This window comes from Salmo salar, chromosome 02 (genome assembly GCF_965601325.2).
Source record: "Salmo salar chromosome 02, fSalSal1, whole genome shotgun sequence".
Classification (NCBI taxonomy): domain Eukaryota; kingdom Metazoa; phylum Chordata; class Actinopteri; order Salmoniformes; family Salmonidae; genus Salmo; species Salmo salar.
This window is the reverse complement of record NC_138292.1, coordinates 80,861,091-80,887,500: the sequence shown is the minus strand read 5'-3', so window position 1 is coordinate 80,887,500 and position 26,410 is coordinate 80,861,091. Positions and strand designations below refer to the sequence as shown.

General features: G+C 49.2%; 1 protein-coding gene across 1 annotated transcript in view; it reads right to left on the bottom strand.

Annotated features, from left to right (window-relative positions):
• LOC106595381 (lysosomal alpha-glucosidase) overlaps positions 1–26,410 on the bottom strand; it is a 40,801-nt gene that overhangs the window by 13,173 nt on the left and 1,218 nt on the right. Inside the window, exons 3-13 of the mRNA XM_082967477.1 lie at positions 24,492–25,043; positions 23,842–23,987; positions 20,692–20,857; positions 5,948–6,050; positions 5,629–5,748; positions 5,425–5,543; positions 4,086–4,217; positions 2,797–2,907; positions 826–939; positions 644–728; positions 212–329 (exon numbers count right to left, since the gene is read on the bottom strand). Of these exons, the coding sequence (XP_082823603.1) occupies positions 212–329; positions 644–728; positions 826–939; positions 2,797–2,907; positions 4,086–4,217; positions 5,425–5,543; positions 5,629–5,748; positions 5,948–6,050; positions 20,692–20,857; positions 23,842–23,987; positions 24,492–25,043 (1,766 nt within the window). The remainder of the gene's footprint in view (positions 1–211; positions 330–643; positions 729–825; positions 940–2,796; positions 2,908–4,085; positions 4,218–5,424; positions 5,544–5,628; positions 5,749–5,947; positions 6,051–20,691; positions 20,858–23,841; positions 23,988–24,491; positions 25,044–26,410) is intronic.

Sequence of the window (26,410 nt, the reverse complement as noted above, 5' to 3'; positions counted from 1 at the left end):
AGGGAGGGAGGGAGGGAGGGAGGGAGGGAGGGAGGGAGGGAGGGAGGGAGGGAGGGAGGGAGGGAAGGAGGCCGTCAAAGAAAACTCAAATGTATCCGAGTTAGGTGGTGTTTTGGTCACGTCTGACTGTATCCAAGTAAGGTAGTGAGTCGGTCACGTTAAAAGTGAAAGTGAGTCAGTGAAAGAGTGTGTACATGTGTGTCGTACTGACCATGCCGAGGCCTTAGCTTCTAGAAGTCCATACAGGCTGTGCATGTTGTAGTGAGACGAGGTCTTCTGGACAGCAGAGGCACACAGAGTCTTAGCCCTCAACAACCCTCCTAATATACCTAGAGAGAGAGAGAGAGAGAGAGGAGGGAGAGAGAGAGGTGAGAGAGAAGAGGGAGAGAGAGAGGGGAGAGAGAGTAGAGAGAGAGTAGAGAGAGATGAGAGAGAGATGAGAGAGAGGTGAGAGAGAGAGGTGAGAGAGAGAGGTGAGAGAGAGAGGTGAGAGAAAGAGAGCAAGGTGAGAGAAAGAGAGCAAGGTGAGAGAAAGAGAGCAAGGTGAGAGAAAGAGAGCAAGGTGAGAGAAAGAGAGCAAGGTGAGAGAAAGAGAGCAAGGTGAGAGAAAGAGAGCAAGGTGAGAGAGGTGTGTGTCTCTCACCAGGAGTGTAAGGAGGGTTTTCCAGCTCGGTGTCAGGACAACCAACGGTCGACCCGTCCACGAAGCTAGATGGCTCGTTCATGTCCTAGGCAGGAAGTGAGAGGGGTCAGAGGGCAAAGCCGTTCACAATATCTAACTCCAGACTGAAACAGGAAAGCACACACACACACTCTCTTACGTACGATCCAGAGTCCATCGAAGGGAACTTTGTCGTGGAACCTCTTGAGATTGTCGTACCACCACTCATGGGTCACATCATCAGAGAAATCAGGAAACGCTGTCAGACCTGGCCACACCTGAGAGAGACGAACAACATAGGAGAGGACAGAGAGAGCGCGAGAGATGAACAACACAGGAAAGAGAGAGAGAGGGCAAGGTAAAAGAGAGGTAGTTGACTTTATTGATCAACAGCAATGTGCCTTCTGCTTATCCCACAGAAACAAACACACAGGTTAAAGAGGCTGGGGCAGAGGGCAGGCACAGTAAGCCGTTTTATAGGTTAATGGTCTTGCTCAAGGGCACAACTGCAGGCAGGATATGGCATGTAGCTGCCAGCCCACTTCCTCCAGCTGCTGGTCCACCTCTCTCTAACCTTTAGGAGACCTCCAGCTGCTGGTCCATCTCTCTCTAACCTCCAGGAGACCCCCAGCTGCTGGTCCATCTCTCTCTAACCTCCAGGAGACCCCCAGCTGCTGGTCCATCTCTCTCTAACCTCCAGGAGACCCCCAGCTGCTGGTCCATCTCTCTCTAACCTCCAGGAGACCCCCAGCTGCTGGTCCATCTCTCTCTAACCTCCAGGAGACCTCCAGCTGCTGGTCCACCTCTCTCTAACCTCTAGGAGACCTCCAGCTGCTGGTCCACCTCTCTCTAACCTCTAGGAGTCCTCCAGCTGCTGGTCCATCTCTCTCTAACCTCTAGGAGACCTCCAGCTGCTGGTCCATCTCTCTCTAACCTCTAGGAGACCTCCAGCTGCTGGTCCATCTCTCTCTAACCTCCAGGAGACCTCCAGCTGCTGGTCCATCTCTCTCTAACCTCCAGGAGACCTCCAGCTGCTGGTCCATCTCTCTCTAACCTCCAGGAGACCCCCAGCTGCTGGTCCATCTCTCTCTAACCTCCAGGAGACCCCCAGCTGCTGGTCCATCTCTCTCTAACCTCCAGGAGACCCCCAGCTGCTGGTCCATCTCTCTCTAACCTCTAGGAGTCCTCCAGCTGCTGGTCCATCTCTCTCTAACCTCTAGGAGACCTCCAGCTGCTGGTCCATCTCTCTCTAACCTCTAGGAGACCTCCAGCTGCTGGTCCACCTCTCTCTAACCTCCAGGAGTCCTCCAGCTGCTGGTCCACCTCTCTCTAACCTCTAGGAGTCCTCCAGCTGCTGGTCCACCTCTCTCTAACCTCTAGGAGACCTCCAGCTGCTGGTCCACCTCTCTCTAACCTCTAGGAGACCTCCAGCTGCTGGTCCATCTCTCTCTAACCTCTAGGAGACCTCCAGCTGCTGGTCCACCTCTCTCTAACCTCTAGGAGTCCTCCAGCTGCTGGTCCATCTCTCTCTAACCTCTAGGAGACCTCCAGCTGCTGGTCCACCTCTCTCTAACCTCTAGGAAACCTCCAGCTGCTGGTCCATCTCTCTCTAACCTCTAGGAGACCTCCAGCTGCTGGTCCACCTCTCTCTAACCTCTAGGAGACCTCCAGCTGCTGGTCCATCTCTCTCTAACCTCTAGGAGACCTCCAGCTGCTGGTCCACCTCTCTCTAACCTCTAGGAGACCTCCAGCTGCTGGTCCATCTCTCTCTAACCTCTAGGAGTCCTCCAGCTGCTGGTCCATCTCTCTCTCTAACCTCTAGGAGACCTCCAGCTGCTGGTCCACCTCTCTCTAACCTCTAGGAGACCTCCAGCTGCTGGTCCACCTCTCTCTAACCTCTAGGAGACCTCCAGCTGCTGGTCCATCTCTCTCTAACCTCTAGGAGACCTCCAGCTGCTGGTCCACCTCTCTCTAACCTCCAGGAGTCCTCCAGCTGCTGGTCCACCTCTCTCTAACCTCTAGGTGTGAGTAAGTACCAAACAGAAAGAATGTCCACAGAACCTGAGATTGGAACCTTCAGAGGTCCCTACCTTCCTGGTGAGTGGGTTTCCATCTGTGTGCGTGTGTCTCCTTACCTTCCCGATGAGTGTGCTTCCATCTGTGTGGTTGATGAAGACTCCTCTCCTCAGACCTTCGTCATATGGCCAGTACCCTCCTTCTGGCTGGACACTGCTGATACCTGGGTCCTGTAGGGGGAGGACAGGGTTAATACTGGACACTACTGATACCTGGGTCCTGTAGAGGGAGGATAGGGTTAACACTGGACACTACTGATACCTGGGTCCTGTAGGGGGAGGAGAGGGTTAATACTGGACACTACTGATACCTGGGTCCTGTAGGGGGAGGAGAGGGTTAATACTGGACACTACTGTTACCTGGGTCCTGTAGAGGGAGGATAGGGTTAATACTGGACACTACTGATACCTGGGTCCTGTAGAGGGAGGATAGGGTTAATACTGGACACTACTGATACCTGGGTCCTGTAGAGGGAGGATAGGGTTAATACTGGACACTACTGATACCTGGGTCCTGTAGAGGGAGGAGAGGGTTAACACTGGACACTGCTGATACCTGGGTCCTGTAGGGGGAGGAGAGGGTTAACACTGGACACTGCTGATACCTGGGTCCTGTAGAGGGAGGAGAGGGTTAACACTGGACACTGCTGATACCTGGGTCCTGTAGAGGGAGGATAGGGTTAACACTGGACACTGCTGATACCTGGGTCCTGTAGAGGGAGGAGAGGGTTAACACTGGACACTGCTGATACCTGGGTCCTGTAGAGGGAGGAGAGGGTTAACACTGGACACTGCTGATACCTGGGTCCTGTAGAGGGAGGAGAGGGTTAACACTGGACACTGCTGATACCTGGGTCCTGTAGAGGGAGGAGAGGGTTAACACTGGACACTGCTGATACCTGGGTCCTGTAGAGGGAGGAGAGGGTTAATACTGGGGGCCGGAACATATTTACAAATCATTTGTAGACTGTAAATTGAAGAAGCCCAAACAGATATAATATGACTAAAACAATCATTTCAAACCTATTTATGCGTTGAAATACTTGGGAACAGAGTTCTTCAATTAAAATTACACACACCCCTGGGTCCTACAGGGTTAATACCCACCCCCTGGGTCCTACAGGGTTAATACCCACCCCCTGGGTCCTACAGGGTTAATACCCACCCCCTGGGTCCTACAGGGTTAATACCCACCCCCTGGGTCCTACAGGGTTAATACCCACCCCCTGGGTCCTACAGGGTTAATACCTACCCCCTGGGTCCTACAGGGTTAATACCCACCCCCTGGGTCCTAGAGGAGAGGGTTAATATCCCTGGGTCCTACAGGGGGGAGGAGAGGGTTAACGTACCAGCATCATGACATAGCGCTGTCCATGGATGTGCAGGTCTTTCACCATGTCAGGCAGGGTCGAGAAGACCGCGGGGTCAAAGGTGAAGTCTAGAGAACGGTCCATGTAGTCTATATCATTCCACTGCACATCCTGGAACACACACACACAATGTTATTCCACTGCACATCCTGGAACACACACAATGTTATTCCACTGCACATCCTGGAAAACACACAATGTTATTCCACTGCACATCCTGGAACACACACACACACACACACACACACACACACACACACACACACACACACACACACACACACACACACACACACAATGTTATTCCACTGCACTTCCTGGAACACACACACACACACAATGTTATTTCACTGCATATCCTGGAACACACACACACAATGTTATTCCACTGCACATCCTGGAACACACACACACACACACAATGTTATTCCAATGCACATCCTGGAACACACACACAATGTTATTCCACTGCACGTCCTGGAACACACACACACAATGTTATTTCACTGCACATCCTGGACACACACACACACACACACACACACACACACAGTTATTCCAATGCACGTCCTGGAACACACACACAATGTTATTTCCCTGCACATCCTGGAACACAATGTTATTCCACTGCACATCCTGGAACACACACACAATGTTATTCCACTGCACATCCTGGAACACACACACACACAATGTTATTCCACTGCACATCCTGGAACACACACAATGTTATTTCCCTGCACATCCTGGAACACACACACACAATGTTATTTCACTGCACATCCTGCAACACACACACACACACACACGTTATTTCCCTGCACATCCTGGAACACACACACAATGTTATTCCACTGCACATCCTGGAAAACACACACACACAATGTTATTTCACTGCACATCCTGCAACACACACACACACACACACGTTATTCCACTGCACATCCTGGAACACACACACAATGTTATTCCACTGCACATCCTGGAACACACACACAATGTTATTTCCCTGCACATCCTGGAACACACACACACAATGTTATTCCACTGCACATCCTGGAACACACACACACAATGTTATTCCACTGCACGTCCTGGAACACACACACACAATGTTATTCCACTGCACGTCCTGGAACACACACACACAATGTTATTCCACTGCACGTCCTGGAACACACACACACACAATGTTATTCCACTGCACGTCCTGGAACACACACACACACAATGTTATTTCCCTTCCTGTCAAGGAAGACAGTCCCTGTTACATACAGAAGAGAACCGTGAACACACAGAGTCAGTCAGCAGAGCGTACCTGAGGTATTCCATAATTCCTCATGTTCTTGACGACGTCCCAGGTGGCATTGCTACTTCCGTAACCCCAGCGACAGAGATGGTACCCCAACGCCCAGTAGACTGGCATGGTGGGGTAACCTGAGAGAGATGACGGTGAGAGTCAGACAGTAATGACGTCAAGGATATGAGGAAGAAAAGGGTCCTTGTCTTTCTGTAGACTGACCTACGACCTCCAAATACTGTCCAATCACAGAGGCCGGATCGGGACCCAGAAAGACGTAGAAGTCCAGGATCCCACCAATGGTACGCCAGGTGATGGCAGGGCCCGGCTGGAGGGCCACATCTGCAGAACCAACATTCACAAAGCATTCATAAACACGCCATAAAGACGACATAACATCACTCAAACATCAACGTAGATTCAAGATACTGAAAATAAAAGGGGCGGAAATGGAATAGGCCAGCTCTTGACTCATCGTGTCCCAAGTAAACAGGAGCTAGAGTAAAGGTAGTAATGGTAGAAATGGGACGTGGCCACTGACCCATAGCGTTGCTGTTGAGCAGGAAGAATCCATGTGCTGTCCCCGTCCCTCCCTCCTCCATGGCCAGGTAGAAGGGATGAGCCCCGTACAGGTTAGTCAGCTCCTACAGACACAGGATATAGAATAGAGTCATGGTCAGGTAGAAGGGATGAGGTCCTACAGACACAGGATATAGAAGAGAGTCATGGTCAGGTAGAAGGGATGAGGTCCTACAGACACAGGATATAGAATAGAGTCATGGTCAGGTAGAAGGGATGAGGTCCGTACAGACACAGGATATAGAATAGAGTCATAGTCAGGTAGAAGGGATGAGGTCCTACAGACACAGGATATAGAATAGAGTCATGGTCAGGTAGAAGGGATGAGGTCCTACAGACACAGGATATAGAATAGAGTCATGGTCAGGTAGAAGGGATGAGGTCCTACAGACACAGGATATAGAATAGAGTCATGGTCAGGTAGAAGGGATGAGGTCCTACAGACACAGGATATAGAAGAGAGCCATGGTCAGGTAGAAGGGATGAGGTCCTACAGACACAGGATATAGAATAGAGCCATGGTCAGGTAGAAGGGATGAGGTCCTACAGACACAGGATATAGAATAGAGTCATGGTCAGGTAGACGGGATGAGGTCCGTACAGAGACAGGATATAGAATAGAGCCATGGTCAGGTAGAAGGGATGAGGTCCTACAGACACAGGATATAGAATAGAGCCATGGTCAGGTAGAAGGGATGAGGTCCTACAGACACAGGATATAGAATAGAGCCATGGTCAGGTAGAAGGGATGAGGTCCGTACAGACACAGGATATAGAATAGAGTCATGGTCAGGTAGAAGGGATGAGGTCCTACAGACACAGGATATAGAATAGAGTCATGGTCAGGTAGAAGGGATGAGGTCCTACAGACTCAGGATATAGAATAGAGTCATGGTCAGGTAGAAGGGATGAGGTCCGTACAGACACAGGATATAGAATAGAGTCATGGTCAGGTAGAAGGGATGAGGTCCTACAGACACAGGATATAGAATAGAGTCATGGTCAGGTAGAAGTGATGAGGTCCTACAGACACAGGATATAGAATAGAGTCATGGTCAGGTAGAAGGGATGAGGTCCTACAGACACAGGATATAGAATAGAGTCATGGTCAGGTAGAAGGGATGAGGTCCTACAGACACAGGATATAGAATAGAGCCATGGTCAGGTAGAAGGGATGAGGTCCGTACAGACACAGGATATAGAATAGAGTCATGGTCAGGTAGAAGGGATGAGGTCCTACAGACACAGGATATAGAATAGAGTCATGGTCAGGTAGAAGGGATGAGGTCCTACAGACTCAGGATATAGAATAGAGTCATGGTCAGGTAGAAGGGATGAGGTCCGTACAGACACAGGATATAGAATAGAGTCATGGTCAGGTAGAAGGGATGAGGTCCGTACAGACACAGGATATAGAATAGAGTCATGGTCAGGTAGAAGGGATGAGGTCCTACAGACACAGGATATAGAATAGAGTCATGGTCAGGTAGAAGTGATGAGGTCCTACAGACACAGGATATAGAATAGAGTCATGGTCAGGTAGAAGTGATGAGGTCCTACAGACACAGGATATAGAATAGAGTCATGGTCAGGTAGAAGGGATGAGGTCCTACAGACACAGGATATAGAATAGAGTCATGGTCAGGTAGAAGGGATGAGGTCCTACAGACACAGGATATAGAAGAGAGCCATGGTCAGGTAGAAGGGATGAGGTCCTACAGACACAGGATATAGAAGAGAGCCATGGTCAGGTAGAAGGGATGAGGTCCTACAGACACAGGATATAGAATAGAGCCATGGTCAGGTAGAAGGGATGAGGTCCTACAGACACAGGATATAGAATAGAGCCATGGTCAGGTAGAAGGGATGAGGTCCTACAGACACAGGATATAGAATAGAGCCATGGTCAGGTAGAAGGGATGAGGTCCGTACAGACACAGGATATAGAATAGAGTCATGGTCAGGTAGAAGGGATGAGGTCCTACAGACACAGGATATAGAATAGAGTCATGGTCAGGTAGAAGGGATGAGGTCCTACAGACACAGGATATAGAATAGAGCCATGGTCAGGTAGAAGGGATGAGGTCCGTACAGACACAGGATATAGAATAGAGCCATGGTCAGGTATAAGGGATGAGGTCCGTACAGACACAGGATATAGAATAGAGCCATGGTCAGGTAGAAGGGATGAGGTCCGTACAGACACAGGATATAGAATAGAGCCATGGTCAGGTAGAAGGGATGAGGTCCGTACAGACACAGGATATAGAATAGAGCCATGGTCAGGTAGAAGGGATGAGGTCCGTACAGACACAGGATATAGAATAGAGCCATGGTCAGGTAGAAGGGATGAGGTCCGTACAGACACAGGATATAGAATAGAGCCATGGTCAGGTAGAAGGGATGAGGTCCGTACAGACACAGGATATAGAATAGAGCCATGGTCAGGTAGAAGGGATGAGGTCCGTACAGACACAGGATATAGAATAGAGCCATGGTCAGGTAGAAGGGATGAGGTCCGTACAGACACAGGATATAGAATAGAGCCATGGTCAGGTAGAAGGGATGAGGTCCGTACAGACACAGGATATAGAATAGAGCCATGGTCAGGTAGAAGGGATGAGGTCCGTACAGACACAGGATATAGAATAGAGCCATGGTCAGGTAGAAGGGATGAGGTCCGTACAGACACAGGATATAGAATAGAGCCATGGTCAGGTAGAAGGGATGAGGTCCGTACAGACACAGGATATAGAATAGAGCCATGGTCAGGTAGAAGGGATGAGGTCCGTACAGACACAGGATATAGAATAGAGCCATGGTCAGGTAGAAGGGATGAGGTCCGTACAGACACAGGATATAGAATAGAGCCATGGTCAGGTAGAAGGGATGAGGTCCGTACAGACACAGGATATAGAATAGAGCCATGGTCAGGTAGAAGGGATGAGGTCCGTACAGACACAGGATATAGAATAGAGCCATGGTCAGGTAGAAGGGATGAGGTCCGTACAGACACAGGATATAGAATAGAGCCATGGTCAGGTAGAAGGGATGAGGTCCGTACAGACACAGGATATAGAATAGAGCCATGGTCAGGTAGAAGGGATAAGGTCCTACAGACACAGGATATAGAAGAGAGTCATGGTCAGGTAGAAGGGATGAGGTCCGTACAGACACAGGATATAGAAGAGAGTCATGGTCAGGTAGAAGGGATGAGGTGCGTACAGACACAGGATATAGAAGAGAGTCATGGTCAGGTAGAAGGGATGAGGTGCGTACAGACACAGGATATAGAAGAGAGTCATGGTCAGGTAGAAGGGATGAGGTGCGTACAGACACAGGATATAGAAGAGAGTCATTGTCAGGTAGAAGGGATGAGGTCCTACAGACACAGGATATAGAATAGAGTTATGGTCAGATAGAAGGGATGAGGTCCGTACAGACACAGGATATAGAATGGAGTCATGGTCAGGTAGAAGGGATGAGGTCCGTACAGACACAGGATATAGAATGGAGTCATGGTCAGGTAGAAGGGATGAGGTCCGTACAGACGCAGGATATAGAAGGGAGCCATGGTCAGGTAGAAGGGATGAGGTCCGTACAGACGCAGGATATAGAATAGAGCCATGGTCAGGTAGAAGGGATGAGGTCCGTACAGACGCAGGATATAGAATAGAGCCATGGTCAGGTAGAAGGGATGAGGTGCGTACAGACACAGGATATAGAATAGAGCCATGGTCAGGTAGAAGGGATGAGGTGCGTACAGACACAGGATATAGAATAGAGCCATGGTCAGGTAGAAGGGATGAGGTGCGTACAGACACAGGATATAGAATAGAGCCATGGTCAGGTAGAAGGGATGAGGTGCGTACAGACACAGGATATAGAATAGAGTCATGGTCAGGTAGAAGGGATGAGGTCCTACAGACGCAGGATATAGAATAGAGTCATGGTCAGGTAGAATGGATGAGGTCCTACAGACGCAGGATATAGAATAGAGTCATGGTCAGGTAGAATGGATGAGGTCCTACAGACGCAGGATATAGAATAGAGTCATGGTCAGGTAGAAGGGATGAGGTCCTACAGACGCAGGATATAGAATAGAGCCATGGTCAGGTAGAAGGGATGAGGTCCGTACAGACGCAGGATATAGAATAGAGCCATGGTCAGGTAGAAGGGATGAGGTCCGTACAGACACAGGATATAGAATAGAGCCATGGTCAGGTAGAAGGGATGAGGTCCTACAGACACAGGATATAGAATAGAGCCATGGTCAGGTAGAAGGGATGAGGTCCATACAGACACAGGATATAGAATAGAGCCATGGTCAGGTAGAAGGGATGAGGTCCTACAGACACAGGATATAGAAGAGAGTCATGGTCAGGTAGAAGGGATGAGGTCCTACAGACACAGGATATAGAAGAGAGTCATGGTCAGGTAGAAGGGATGAGGTCCGTACAGACACAGGATATAGAAGAGAGTCATGGTCAGGTAGAAGGGATGAGGTCCGTACAGACACAGGATATAGAATAGAGTCATGGTCAGGTAGAAGGGATGAGGTCCGTACAGACACAGGATATAGAAGAGAGTCATGGTCAGGTAGAAGGGATGAGGTCCGTACAGACACAGGATATAGAAGAGAGTCATGGTCAGGTAGAAGGGATGAGGTCCGTACAGACACAGGATATAGAAGAGTCATGGTCAGGTAGAAGGGATGAGGTCCTACAGACACAGGATATAGAATAGAGCCATGGTCAGGTAGAAGGGATGAGGTCCTACAGACACAGGATATAGAATAGAGTCATGGTCAGGTAGAAGGGATGAGGTCCTACAGACACAGGATATAGAATAGAGCCATGGTCAGGTAGAAGGGATGAGGTCCTACAGACACAGGATATAGAATAGAGTCATGGTCAGGTAGAAGGGATGAGGTCCTACAGACACAGGATATAGAATAGAGCCATGGTCAGGTAGAAGGGATGAGGTCCGTACAGACACAGGATATAGAATAGAGCCATGGTCAGGTAGAAGGGATGAGGTCCGTACAGACACAGGATATAGAATAGAGCCATGGTCAGGTAGAAGGGATGAGGTCCGTACAGACACAGGATATAGAATAGAGCCATGGTCAGGTAGAAGGGATGAGGTCCGTACAGACACAGGATATAGAATAGAGCCATGGTCAGGTAGAAGGGATGAGGTCCGTACAGACACAGGATATAGAATAGAGCCATGGTCAGGTAGAAGGGATGAGGTCCGTACAGACACAGGATATAGAATAGAGCCATGGTCAGGTAGAAGGGATGAGGTCCGTACAGACACAGGATATAGAATAGAGCCATGGTCAGGTAGAAGGGATGAGGTCCGTACAGACACAGGATATAGAATAGAGCCATGGTCAGGTAGAAGGGATGAGGTACTACAGACACAGGATATAGAATAGAGCCATGGTCAGGTAGAAGGGATGAGGTCCTACAGACACAGGATATAGAAGAGTCATGGTCAGGTAGAAGGGATGAGGTCCTACAGACACAGGATATAGAATAGAGTCATGGTCAGGTAGAAGGGATGAGGTCCGTACAGACACAGGATATAGAATAGAGCCATGGTCAGGTAGAAGGGATGAGGTGCGTACAGACACAGGATATAGAATAGAGCCATGGTCAGGTAGAAGGGATGAGGTCCGTACAGACACAGGATATAGAATAGAGCCATGGTCAGGTAGAAGGGATGAGGTCCGTACAGACACAGGATATAGAATAGAGCCATGGTCAGGTAGAAGGGATGAGGTCCGTACAGACACAGGATATAGAATAGAGCCATGGTCAGGTAGAAGGGATGAGGTCCGTACAGACACAGGATATAGAATAGAGCCATGGTCAGGTAGAAGGGATGAGGTCCTACAGACACAGGATATAGAATAGAGCCATGGTCAGGTAGAAGGGATGAGGTCCTACAGACACAGGATATAGAATAGAGCCATGGTCAGGTAGAAGGGATGAGGTCCTACAGACACAGGATATAGAAGAGAGCCATGGTCAGGTAGAAGGGATGAGGTCCGTACAGACACAGGATATAGAAGAGAGTCATGGTCAGGTAGAAGGGATGAGGTCCTACAGACACAGGATATAGAAGAGAGTCATGGTCAGGTAGAAGGGATGAGGTCCGTACAGACACAGGATATAGAAGAGAGCCATGGTCAGGTAGAAGGGATGAGGTCCGTACAGACACAGGATATAGAATAGAGCCATGGTCAGGTAGAAGGGATGAGGTCCTACAGACACAGGATATAGAATAGAGCCATGGTCAGGTAGAAGGGATGAGGTCCATACAGACACAGGATATAGAATAGAGCCATGGTCAGGTAGAAGGGATGAGGTCCTACAGACACAGGATATAGAATAGAGTCATGGTCAGGTAGAAGGGATGAGGTCCTACAGACACAGGATATAGAAGAGAGTCATGGTCAGGTAGAAGGGATGAGGTCCGTACAGACACAGGATATAGAATAGAGCCATGGTCAGGTAGAAGGGATGAGGTCCTACAGACACAGGATATAGAATAGAGCCATGGTCAGGTAGAAGGGATGAGGTCCTACAGACACAGGATATAGAAGAGAGCCATGGTCAGGTAGAAGGGATGAGGTCCGTACAGACACAGGATATAGAAGAGAGTCATGGTCAGGTAGAAGGGATGAGGTCCTACAGACACAGGATATAGAAGAGAGTCATGGTCAGGTAGAAGGGATGAGGTCCGTACAGACACAGGATATAGAAGAGAGCCATGGTCAGGTAGAAGGGATGAGGTCCGTACAGACACAGGATATAGAATAGAGCCATGGTCAGGTAGAAGGGATGAGGTCCTACAGACACAGGATATAGAATAGAGCCATGGTCAGGTAGAAGGGATGAGGTCCATACAGACACAGGATATAGAATAGAGCCATGGTCAGGTAGAAGGGATGAGGTCCTACAGACACAGGATATAGAATAGAGTCATGGTCAGGTAGAAGGGATGAGGTCCTACAGACACAGGATATAGAAGAGAGTCATGGTCAGGTAGAAGGGATGAGGTCCGTACAGACACAGGATATAGAATAGAGCCATGGTCAGGTAGAAGGGATGAGGTCCTACAGACACAGGATATAGAATAGAGCCATGGTCAGGTAGAAGGGATGAGGTCCATACAGACACAGGATATAGAAGAGAGTCATGGTCAGGTAGAAGGGATGAGGTCCTACAGACACAGGATATAGAAGAGAGTCATGGTCAGGTAGAAGGGATGAGGTCCTACAGACACAGGATATAGAAGAGAGTCATGGTCAGGTAGAAGGGATGAGGTCCGTACAGACACAGGATATAGAAGGGAGCCATGGTCAGGTAGAAGGGATGAGGTCCGTACAGACACAGGATATAGAATAGAGTCATGGTCAGGTAGAAGGGATGAGGTCCGTACAGACACAGGATATAGAAGAGAGTCATGGTCAGGTAGAAGGGATGAGGTCCGTACAGACACAGGATATAGAAGAGAGTCATGGTCAGGTAGAAGGGATGAGGTCCTACAGACACAGGATATAGAAGAGTCATGGTCAGGTAGAAGGGATGAGGTCCTACAGACACAGGATATAGAATAGAGCCATGGTCAGGTAGAAGGGATGAGGTCCTACAGACACAGGATATAGAATAGAGTCATGGTCAGGTAGAAGGGATGAGGTACTACAGACACAGGATATAGAATAGAGCCATGGTCAGGTAGAAGGGATGAGGTCCTACAGACACAGGATATAGAAGAGTCATGGTCAGGTAGAAGGGATGAGGTCCTACAGACACAGGATATAGAATAGAGCCATGGTCAGGTAGAAGGGATGAGGTCCGTACAGACACAGGATATAGAATAGAGCCATGGTCAGGTAGAAGGGATGAGGTCCGTACAGACACAGGATATAGAATAGAGCCATGGTCAGGTAGAAGGGATGAGGTGCGTACAGACACAGGATATAGAATAGAGCCATGGTCAGGTAGAAGGGATGAGGTCCGTACAGACACAGGATATAGAATAGAGCCATGGTCAGGTAGAAGGGATGAGGTCCGTACAGACACAGGATATAGAATAGAGCCATGGTCAGGTAGAAGGGATGAGGTCCGTACAGACACAGGATATAGAATAGAGCCATGGTCAGGTAGAAGGGATGAGGTCCGTACAGACACAGGATATAGAATAGAGCCATGGTCAGGTAGAAGGGATGAGGTACTACAGACACAGGATATAGAATAGAGCCATGGTCAGGTAGAAGGGATGAGGTCCTACAGACACAGGATATAGAAGAGTCATGGTCAGGTAGAAGGGATGAGGTCCTACAGACACAGGATATAGAATAGAGTCATGGTCAGGTAGAAGGGATGAGGTCCGTACAGACACAGGATATAGAATAGAGCCATGGTCAGGTAGAAGGGATGAGGTGCGTACAGACACAGGATATAGAATAGAGCCATGGTCAGGTAGAAGGGATGAGGTGCGTACAGACACAGGATATAGAATAGAGCCATGGTCAGGTAGAAGGGATGAGGTCCGTACAGACACAGGATATAGAATAGAGCCATGGTCAGGTAGAAGGGATGAGGTCCGTACAGACACAGGATATAGAATAGAGCCATGGTCAGGTAGAAGGGATGAGGTCCGTACAGACACAGGATATAGAATAGAGCCATGGTCAGGTAGAAGGGATGAGGTCCGTACAGACACAGGATATAGAATAGAGCCATGGTCAGGTAGAAGGGATGAGGTCCTACAGACACAGGATATAGAATAGAGCCATGGTCAGGTAGAAGGGATGAGGTCCTACAGACACAGGATATAGAATAGAGCCATGGTCAGGTAGAAGGGATGAGGTCCTACAGACACAGGATATAGAAGAGAGCCATGGTCAGGTAGAAGGGATGAGGTCCGTACAGACACAGGATATAGAAGAGAGTCATGGTCAGGTAGAAGGGATGAGGTCCTACAGACACAGGATATAGAAGAGAGTCATGGTCAGGTAGAAGGGATGAGGTCCGTACAGACACAGGATATAGAAGAGAGCCATGGTCAGGTAGAAGGGATGAGGTCCGTACAGACACAGGATATAGAATAGAGCCATGGTCAGGTAGAAGGGATGAGGTCCTACAGACACAGGATATAGAATAGAGCCATGGTCAGGTAGAAGGGATGAGGTCCATACAGACACAGGATATAGAATAGAGCCATGGTCAGGTAGAAGGGATGAGGTCCTACAGACACAGGATATAGAATAGAGTCATGGTCAGGTAGAAGGGATGAGGTCCTACAGACACAGGATATAGAAGAGAGTCATGGTCAGGTAGAAGGGATGAGGTCCGTACAGACACAGGATATAGAATAGAGCCATGGTCAGGTAGAAGGGATGAGGTCCTACAGACACAGGATATAGAATAGAGCCATGGTCAGGTAGAAGGGATGAGGTCCTACAGACACAGGATATAGAAGAGAGCCATGGTCAGGTAGAAGGGATGAGGTCCGTACAGACACAGGATATAGAAGAGAGTCATGGTCAGGTAGAAGGGATGAGGTCCTACAGACACAGGATATAGAAGAGAGTCATGGTCAGGTAGAAGGGATGAGGTCCGTACAGACACAGGATATAGAAGAGAGCCATGGTCAGGTAGAAGGGATGAGGTCCGTACAGACACAGGATATAGAATAGAGCCATGGTCAGGTAGAAGGGATGAGGTCCTACAGACACAGGATATAGAATAGAGCCATGGTCAGGTAGAAGGGATGAGGTCCATACAGACACAGGATATAGAATAGAGCCATGGTCAGGTAGAAGGGATGAGGTCCTACAGACACAGGATATAGAATAGAGTCATGGTCAGGTAGAAGGGATGAGGTCCTACAGACACAGGATATAGAAGAGAGTCATGGTCAGGTAGAAGGGATGAGGTCCGTACAGACACAGGATATAGAAGGGAGCCATGGTCAGGTAGAAGGGATGAGGTCCTACAGACACAGGATATAGAAGAGAGTCATGGTCAGGTAGAAGGGATGAGGTCCTACAGACACAGGATATAGAATAGAGTCATGGTCAGGTAGAAGGGATGAGGTCCTACAGACACAGGATATAGAATAGAGCCATGGTCAGGTAGAAGGGATGAGGTCCTACAGACACAGGATATAGAATAGAGCCATGGTCAGGTAGAAGGGATGAGGTCCTACAGACACAGGATATAGAATAGAGCCATGGTCAGGTAGAAGGGATGAGGTCCTACAGACACAGGATATAGAAGAGTCATGGTCAGGTAGAAGGGATGAGGTCCTACAGACACAGGATATAGAATAGAGCCATGGTCAGGTAGAAGGGATGAGGTCCTACAGACACAGGATATAGAATAGAGTCATGGTCAGGTAGAAGGGATGAGGTCCTACAGACACAGGATATAGAATAGAGTCATGGTCAGGTAGAAGGGATGGGGTCCTACAGACACAGGATATAGAATAGAGCCATGGTCAGGTAGAAGGGATGAGGTCCTACAGACACAGGATATAGAAGAGTCATGGTCAGGTAGAAGGGATGAGGTCCGTACAGACACAGGATATAGAATAGAGTCATGGTCAGGTAGAAGGGATGAGGTCCGTACAGACACAGGATATAGAATAGAGTCATGGTCAGGTAGAAGGGATGAGGTCCTACAGACACAGGATATAGAATAGAGCCATGGTCAGGTAGAAGGGATGAGGTCCTACAGACACAGGATATAGAATAGAGCCATGGTCAGGTAGAAGGGATGAGGTCCGTACAGACACAGGATATAGAATAGAGCCATGGTCAGGTAGAAGGGATGTGGTCCGTACAGACACAGGATATAGAATAGAGCCATGGTCAGGTAGAAGGGATGAGGTGCGTACAGACACAGGATATAGAATAGAGCCATGGTCAGGTAGAAGGGATGAGGTGCGTACAGACACAGGATATAGAATAGAGCCATGGTCAGGTAGAAGGGATGAGGTCCGTACAGACACAGGATATAGAATAGAGCCATGGTCAGGTAGAAGGGATGAGGTCCGTACAGACACAGGATATAGAATAGAGCCATGGTCAGGTAGAAGGGATGAGGTCCTACAGACACAGGATATAGAATAGAGCCATGGTCAGGTAGAAGGGATGAGGTCCTACAGACACAGGATATAGAATAGAGCCATGGTCAGGTAGAAGGGATGAGGTCCTACAGACACAGCATATAGAATAGAGCCATGGTCAGGTAGAAGGGATGAGGTCCTACAGACACAGGATATAGAAGAGAGCCATGGTCAGGTAGAAGGGATGAGGTCCGTACAGACACAGGATATAGAAGAGAGTCATGGTCAGGTAGAAGGGATGAGGTCCTACAGACACAGGATATAGAAGAGAGTCATGGTCAGGTAGAAGGGATGAGGTCCGTACAGACACAGGATATAGAAGAGAGTCATGGTCAGGTAGAAGGGATGAGGTCCGTACAGACACAGGATATAGAAGAGAGTCATTGTCAGGTAGAAGGGATGAGGTCCTACAGACACAGGATATAGAATAGAGCCATGGTCAGGTAGAAGGGATGAGGTCCATACAGACACAGGATATAGAATAGAGCCATGGTCAGGTAGAAGGGATGAGGTCCTACAGACACAGGATATAGAATAGAGTCATGGTCAGGTAGAAGGGATGAGGTCCTACAGACACAGGATATAGAAGAGAGTCATGGTCAGGTAGAAGGGATGAGGTCCGTACAGACACAGGATATAGAAGGGAGCCATGGTCAGGTAGAAGGGATGAGGTCCTACAGACACAGGATATAGAATAGAGTCATGGTCAGGTAGAAGGGATGAGGTCCGTACAGACACAGGATATAGAATAGAGTCATGGTCAGGTAGAAGGGATGAGGTCCGTACAGACACAGGATATAGAAGAGAGTCATGGTCAGGTAGAAGGGATGAGGTCCTACAGACACAGGATATAGAAGAGTCATGGTCAGGTAGAAGGGATGAGGTCCTACAGACACAGGATATAGAATAGAGCCATGGTCAGGTAGAAGGGATGAGGTCCTACAGACACAGGATATAGAATAGAGTCATGGTCAGGTAGAAGGGATGAGGTCCTACAGACACAGGATATAGAATAGAGCCATGGTCAGGTAGAAGGGATGAGGTCCTACAGACACAGGATATAGAAGAGTCATGGTCAGGTAGAAGGGATGAGGTCCTACAGACACAGGATATAGAATAGAGCCATGGTCAGGTAGAAGGGATGAGGTCCTACAGACACAGGATATAGAATAGAGTCATGGTCAGTTAGAAGGGATGAGGTCCTACAGACACAGGATATAGAATAGAGTCATGGTCAGGTAGAAGGGATGAGGTCCTACAGACACAGGATATAGAATAGAGCCATGGTCAGGTAGAAGGGATGAGGTCCTACAGACACAGGATATAGAAGAGTCATGGTCAGGTAGAAGGGATGAGGTCCTACAGACACAGGATATAGAATAGAGCCATGGTCAGGTAGAAGGGATGAGGTCCTACAGACACAGGATATAGAATAGAGTCATGGTCAGGTAGAAGGGATTTTTTTTTAATGACAGTATTTTATGTGTTTTAATAATAAAAGTTGTAAATGTTCTTTATGAGTAGAGCGTGACCCAAGGGTGGCAACACATACGTTCTAAGTGATGTCAAAGGGTCTTTCTCCATTCTGATTGGTTTATACTGTTCAAATCAACTTCAATCCCCCAAAAACTCATAATTTTCATAAATGTATGCATTTGAGATCATTTCCACACTGCCACGTAGGGCTGCACGATATGGACAAGTCATCTGGGCCTTATTTTAAACCAAATGTTGCAATTTGACTTGCGATTTAGAGCAAAACATTTGGTTAACTGTTGGAATCATGGGAATAGAATGTCTATTCTAATTCTATAGTTAGAATATAATAGTGGGCATGTTGAATACAGTGTTTGACAACAAATTAAAATACCAGGGAGGAGTTATGGTGACAGGGTAGGAACTAAAAGTGTTGATTGGTGTTTCCTAGGTGACCCTATAAAAAAAAAAAAAAAATATTTAACAAGACAAGTCAGTTAAGAACAAATTCAGATTTTTACCTTGTCAGCTCGGGGATTCGATTTTGCAACCACACTGAAGGCCCTCTGTGGGTTCACACACACACTGAAGGCCCTCTGTGGGTTCACACACACACTGAAGGCCCTCTGTGGGTTCACACACACACTGAAGGCCCTCTGTGGGTTCACACACACACTGAAGGCCCTCTGTGGGTTCACACACACACTGAAGGCCCTCTGTGGGTTCACACACACACTGAAGGCCCTCTGTGGGTTCACACACACACTGAAGGCCCTCTGTGGGTTCACACACACACTGAAGGCCCTCTGTGGGTTCACACACACACTGAAGGCCCTCTGTGGGTTCACACACACACTGAAGGCCCTCTGTGGGTTCACACACACACTGAAGGCCCTCTGTGGGTTCACACACACACTGAAGGCCCTCTGTGGGTTCACACACACACTGAAGGCCCTCTGTGGGTTCACACACACACTGAAGGCCCTCTGTGGGTTCACACACACACTGAAGGCCCTCTGTGGGTTCACACACACACTGAAGGCCCTCTGTGGGTTCACACACACACTGAAGGCCCTCTGTGGGTTCACACACACACTGAAGGCCCTCTGTGGGTTCACACACACACTGAAGGCCCTCTGTGGGTTCACACACACACTGAAGGCCCTCTGTGGGTTCACACACACACTGAAGGCCCTCTGTGGGTTCACACACACACTGAAGGCCCTCTGTGGGTTCACACACACACTGAAGGCCCTCTGTGGGTTCACACACACACTGAAGGCCCTCTGTGGGTTCACACACACACTGAAGGCCCTCTGTGGGTTCACACACACACTGAAGGCCCTCTGTGGGTTCACACACACACTGAAGGCCCTCTGTGGGTTCACACACACACTGAAGGCCCTCTGTGGGTTCACACACACACTGAAGGCCCTCTGTGGGTTCACACACACACTGAAGGCCCTCTGTGGGTTCACACACACACTGAAGGCCCTCTGTGGGTTCACACACACACTGAAGGCCCTCTGTGGGTTCACACACACACTGAAGGCCCTCTGTGGGTTCACACACACTGAAGGCCCTCTGTGGGTTCACACACACTGAAGGCCCTCTGTGGGTTCACACACACTGAAGGCCCTCTGTGGGTTCACACACACTGAAGGCCCTCTGTGGGTTCACACACACTGAAGGCCCTCTGTGGGTTCACCACTGTGTAAACATGTCTAAAATAGATATAAAGGCTGTTTAGACACTGTATTAATGTTTCCAGAAAGGAGTGTATATATTTGGCCTGGAGAAGAGGTTTTATGTGCTGATTGAAAGGAAGTCGATAATGAGATTTTTATTCCTCTGGTCTCAGTAAGATACTACCAGTCCTCACTGTCAGAGAGTCTAGACCAGTACATATGTATCAGACACCAAGACATGACCGAGTCTAGACCAGTACATATGTATCAGACACCAAGACATGACCGAGACGGTCAATATGTGGTCTGGAGACAGGACTGGAGTACTACATGTCAGTGTTAGAGACTGAGACGGTCAATATGTGGTCTGGAGGGGGACTGGAGTCATTACCGTGGGTGGTACGTCTCTAGCCCACATGGTGAGAGTGTTCCAGTGGATGTCGTGTAGGAAGGAGGAGCGGTGTTCTCCCAGCCCATAGATGTACTGACTGGACAGACTGCTGGACAGCTGGAGGAACTGGTCACAGTAGAACAGAGGTGCTACCGTGGTGTTGAGGCTGGGGGGGGGGGGGGGCAGAGAGACACGCACAACATGAAGACAGACACACAAGCACACACACACACAGACACAGACATTATGTTAAGTCAAAAGAAACTATCCCTATTCCCAGATTACTCCAACCAGACTACAGAGAGAGAGAGACTACAGAGAGAGAGGGGGAGTAGAGACTACAGAGAGACTACAGAGAGAGAGAGGGAGTAGAGACTACAGAGAGACTACAGAGAGAGAGAGGGAGTAGAGACTACAGAGAGACTACAGAGAGAGAGAGGGAGTAGAGACTACAGAGAGACTACAGAGAGAGAGGGGGAGTAGAGACTACAGAGAGACTACAGAGAGAGAGAGGGAGTAGAGACTACAGAGAGACTACAGAGAGAGAGAGGGAGTAGAGACTACAGAGAGACTACAGAGAGAGAGAGGGAGTAGAGACTACAGAGAGACTACAGAGAGAGAGAGGGAGTAGAGACTACAGAGAGACTACAGAGAGAGAGAGGGAGTAGAGACTACAGAGAGAGAGAGGGAGTAGAGACTACAGAGAGACTACAGAGAGAGAGGGAGAGCAGAGACTACAGAGAGAGAGAGGGAGTAGAGACTACAGAGAGACTACAGAGAGAGAGGGAGTAGAGACTACAGAGAGAGAGAGGGAGTAGAGACTACAGAGAGACTACAGAGAGAGGGAGGGAGGGAGCAGAGACTACAGAGAGAGAGGGAGGGAGGGACCAGAGACTACAGAGAGAGGGAGGGATGGAGCAGAGACTACAGAGAGAGAGGGAGAGTAGAGACTACAGAGAGAGGGAGGGGGAGTAGAGACTACAGAGAGAGAGGGGGAGCAGAGACTACAGAGAGAGAGGGGGAGCAGAGACTACAGAGAGAGAGGGGGAGCAGAGACTACAGAGAGAGAGGGGGAGCAGAGACTACAGAGAGAGGGAGAGCAGAGACTACAGAGAGAGGGAGAGCAGAGAGTACAGAGAGAGGGAGAGCAGAGACTACAGAGAGAGGGAGAGCAGAGACTACAGAGAGAGGGAGGGAGGGAGCAGAGACTACAGAGAGAGGGAGGGAGGGAGCAGAGACTACAGAGAGAGGGAGGGAGGGAGCAGAGACTACAGAGAGAGGGAGGGAGGGAGCAGAGACTACAGAGAGAGGGAGGGAGGGAGCAGAGACTACAGAGAGAGAGGGAGAGCAGAGACTACAGAGAGAGAGGGAGAGCAGAGACTACAGAGAGAGAGGGAGTAGAGACTACAGAGAGAGGGGGAGTAGAGACTACAGAGAGAGGGAGGGGGGGAGTAGAGACTACAGAGAGAGAGAGGGAGGGAGTAGAGACTACAGAGAGAGGGAGGGAGGGAGTAGAGACTACAGAGAGAGAGGGAGAGCAGAGACTACAGAGAGGGAGGGGGAGCAGAGACTACAGAGAGAGGGAGGGGGAGCAGAGACTACAGAGAGAGGGAGGGGGAGCAGAGACTACAGAGAGAGGGAGGGGGAGCAGAGACTACAGAGAGAGGGAGGGGGAGTAGAGACTACAGAGAGAGGGAGGGGGAGTAGAGACTACAGAGAGAGGGAGGGGGAGTAGAGACTACAGAGAGAGGGAGGGGGAGTAGAGACTACAGAGAGAGGGAGAGGGAGTAGAGACTACAGAGAGAGGGGGAGTAGAGACTACAGAGAGAGGGAGAGTAGAGACTACAGAGAGAAGGAGTAGAGACTACAGAGAGAGGGAGAGTAGAGACTACAGAGAGAAGGAGTAGAGACTACAGAGAGAGGGAGAGTAGAGACTACAGAGAGAGGGAGGGAGGGAGTAGAGACTACAGAGAGAGAGGGGGAGCAGAGACTACAGAGAGAGGGGGAGCAGAGACTACAGAGAGAGAGGGAGGGAGGGAGTAGAGACTACAGAGAGAGAGGGGGAGTAGAGACTACAGAGAGAGGGAGGGAGTAGAGACTACAGAGAGAGAGGGGGAGTAGAGACTACAGAGAGAGAGGGGGAGTAGAGACTACAGAGAGAGAGGGGGAGTAGAGACTACAGAGAGAGAGGGAGAGTAGAGACTACAGAGAGAGAGGGGGAGTAGAGACTACAGAGAGAGAGGGGGAGTAGAGACTACAGAGAGAGAGGGGGAGTAGAGACTACAGAGAGAGAGGGGGAGTAGAGACTACAGAGAGAGAGGGGGAGTAGAGACTACAGAGAGAGAGGGGGAGTAGAGACTACAGAGAGAGGGGGAGCAGAGACTACAGAGAGAGGGGGAGCAGAGACTACAGAGAGAGGGGGAGCAGAGACTACAGAGAGAGGGGGAGCAGAGACTACAGAGAGAGGGGGAGCAGAGACTACAGAGAGAGGGGGAGCAGAGACTACAGAGAGAGGGGAGGAGAGACTACAGAGACAGGGAGTAGAGACTACAGAGAGGGAGTAGAGACTACAGAGAGGGAGTAGAGACTACAGAGAGGGAGTAGATACTACAGAGAGGGAGTAGAGACTACAGAGAGGGAGTAAAGACTACAGAGAGGGAGTAGAGACTACAGAGAGGGAGTAGAGACTACAGAGAGAGGGAGGGAGTAGAGACTACAGAGAGAGGGGGAGTAGAGACTACAGAGAGAGGGGGAGTAGAGACTACAGAGAGAGGGGGAGTAGAGACTACAGAGAGAGGGGGAGTAGAGACTACAGAGAGAGGGGGAGTAGAGACTACAGAGAGAGGGGGAGTAGAGACTACAGAGAGAGGGAGGGAGTAGAGACTACAGAGAGAGGGAGGGAGTAGAGACTACAGAGAGAAGGGGAGTAGAGACTACAGAGAGAGGGAGGGAGTAGAGACTACAGAGAGAGGGAGGGAGTAGAGACTACAGAGAGAGGGAGGGAGTAGAGACTACAGAGAGAGGGAGGGAGTAGAGACTACAGAGAGAGGGAGGGAGTAGAGACTACAGAGAGAGGGAGGGAGTAGAGACTACAGAGAGAGGGAGGGAGTAGAGACTACAGAGAGACTACAGAGAATAACTCATGCGTACAGCACAGCTCCTGTGGACGTTCTCTTGACGATGATGCCAAACGGCTCATTGGACAGCTCCACAGAGTAGGCGGGACTAGAGGCCTTCTCTGTGGCCTTGGGCACGGCGATTGGCACCTCGAACCGCGACTCAGACGGGTCGGTGATCTGAACAGAACAAAAGAGAGATGAATGATATGACGGCCAAAGATCCCAGAGATCTGACACAGGGACTGAATTCATGTGTGTGTGTGCACTTCTGCCTATGTGTGTGAGTGTGTGTGCATTAATTTGTGTGTGCGCACAGTACATTCATGTGCGTCAGTATGTATGAATGCATGTATTGATGTGTGTATGCAGTACATTCATGTGCGTCAGTATGTATGAATGCATGTATTGATGTGTGTGTATGCAGTACATTAACGTGCGTCAGTATGTATGAATACAGGTATTGATGTGTGTGTATGTACAGTACATTAACGTGCGTCAGTATGTATGAATGCATGTATTGATGTGTGTGTATGCAGTACATTAACGTGCGTCAGTATGTATGTATTGATGTGTGTATGCAGTACATTAACGTGCGTCAGTATGTATGAATACAGGTATTGATGTGTGTGTATGCAGTACATCCATGTGCGTCAGTATGTATGTATTGATGTGTGTCCTCACCCTGACTCGGAGCCTGTGGTCTGTCTCATAGAGGAGCTCCAGATGTAAGGTCAGAATGTCTTTAGGGTAGTAGGTCTTCACCGTCTTCACCAGTGTTCCTGTCTGACCCAACTCTGTGGCCTTAACAGACACCAGGGAGTAGGAGGGGAACCCAGGAGGGTAGAAACACCAGGGAACACCATTCCTCCCCGGGGCGGAGGAGGAGGAGGCAGGGATGAAGCAACAGTTCCTCGCCTCACACAACTCCCTGGTCACCACCACCCCTCTCTCTGGGTAGCAGTCAAACCTCCAGGCCTCTGGGACCACTCCACAAGCCTGGGGCTCTGGTAGGGCTCTACCCCTGTCTCCCCCACCCGTCCCTGGGGAGCCCCTGGGCGGCGGAGCCCTGTGGGGGACGCTGTTGGAGGGGGCTTGGAGCCAGAAGATGGTCACCAGAAGCCAGAGGCCACAGACCAGGAGCAGCAGGGAGCCCAGGGAGATGAGGGCCGTGGTGGCAGAACAGGAGGGCCTCCGAGGCAGCAGGGGGCGCTCTGTCTCCTCTGGGTCCTTCCCCTGAAATCAGAACTACAGTTACAGTTTGACTGCAATACTACATAGTAGAGTACAAGACAGTACAGAACACTAGGTGTAGTCTGGGTAAGAAAGTAAGTCATGCAGGAGCCTTGGCTTGTGCGAGTCAGAACGGCTCATAGGCTCCTGCCCCTGCAGCGTGAGGCAGCTTGATGTACAGTCCACCCCCTAGACAGGACACTAGTCCATCTCCTGTTTCTGCAGCGTGAGGCAGCTTGATGTACAGTCCACCCCCTAGACAGGACACTAGTCCATCTCCTGTTTCTGCAGCGTGAGGCAGCTTGATGTACAGTCCACCCCCTAGACAGGACACAAGTCTATCATCTGAGTGCCAGTCTGTTTCTGCAGCGTGAGGCAGCTTGATGTACAGTCCACCCCCTAGACAGGACACAAGTCTATCATCTGAGTGCCAGTCTGTTTCTGCAGCGTGAGGCAGCTTGATGTACAGTCCACCCCCTAGACAGGACACAAGTCTATCATCTGAGTGCCAGTCTGTTTCTGCAGCGTGAGGCAGCTTGATGTACAGTCCACCCCCTAGACAGGACACAAGTCTATCATCTGAGTGCCAGTCTGTTTCTGCAGCGTGAGGCAGCTTGATGTACAGTCCACCCCCTAGACAGGACACAAGTCTATCATCTGAGTGCCAGTCTGTTTCTGCTTTTTTGTAAAAAAAACGCAGGGGTGCGAAGCAGTTGAGGTAATATGTACATATACAGTACCAGTCAAAGGTTTGGACACAACTACTCATTCAAGAGTTTGATTTAATTTGTACTATTTTCTACATTGTAGAATAATAGTGAAGATATCAAAGCTATGAAATATCACATATGGATTCATGTAGTAAGCAACAACAAAAAAAGTGTTGAACAAATCCAAATATATTTGAGATTCTTCAAAGTAGCCACCCTTTGCCTTGATGACAGCTTTGCACACCCTTGGCATTCTCTCAACCAGCTTCATGAGGTAGTTACCTGGAATGCATTTCAATTAACAGGTGTGCCTTCTTAAAAAGTACATTTGTGGAATTTCTTTCCTTCTTAATGCATTTGAGACAATCAGTTGTGTTGTGACCAGGTAGGGGTTGGTATACAGAAGATAGCCCTATTTGGTAAAATACCATATTATGGCAAGAACAGCTCAAATAAGGAAGGAGAAACGACAGTTCATCATTACTTTAAGACATGAAGGTCAGTCAATCAGGAGAATGTCAAGAACTTTAAAAGTTTCTTCAGTTGCAGTCGCAAAAACCATCAAGTGCTATGATGAAACTGGCTCTCATGAGGACCACCACAGGAAAGAAAGACCCAGAGTTACCTCTGCTGCAGAGGATAAGTTCATTAGATTTAACT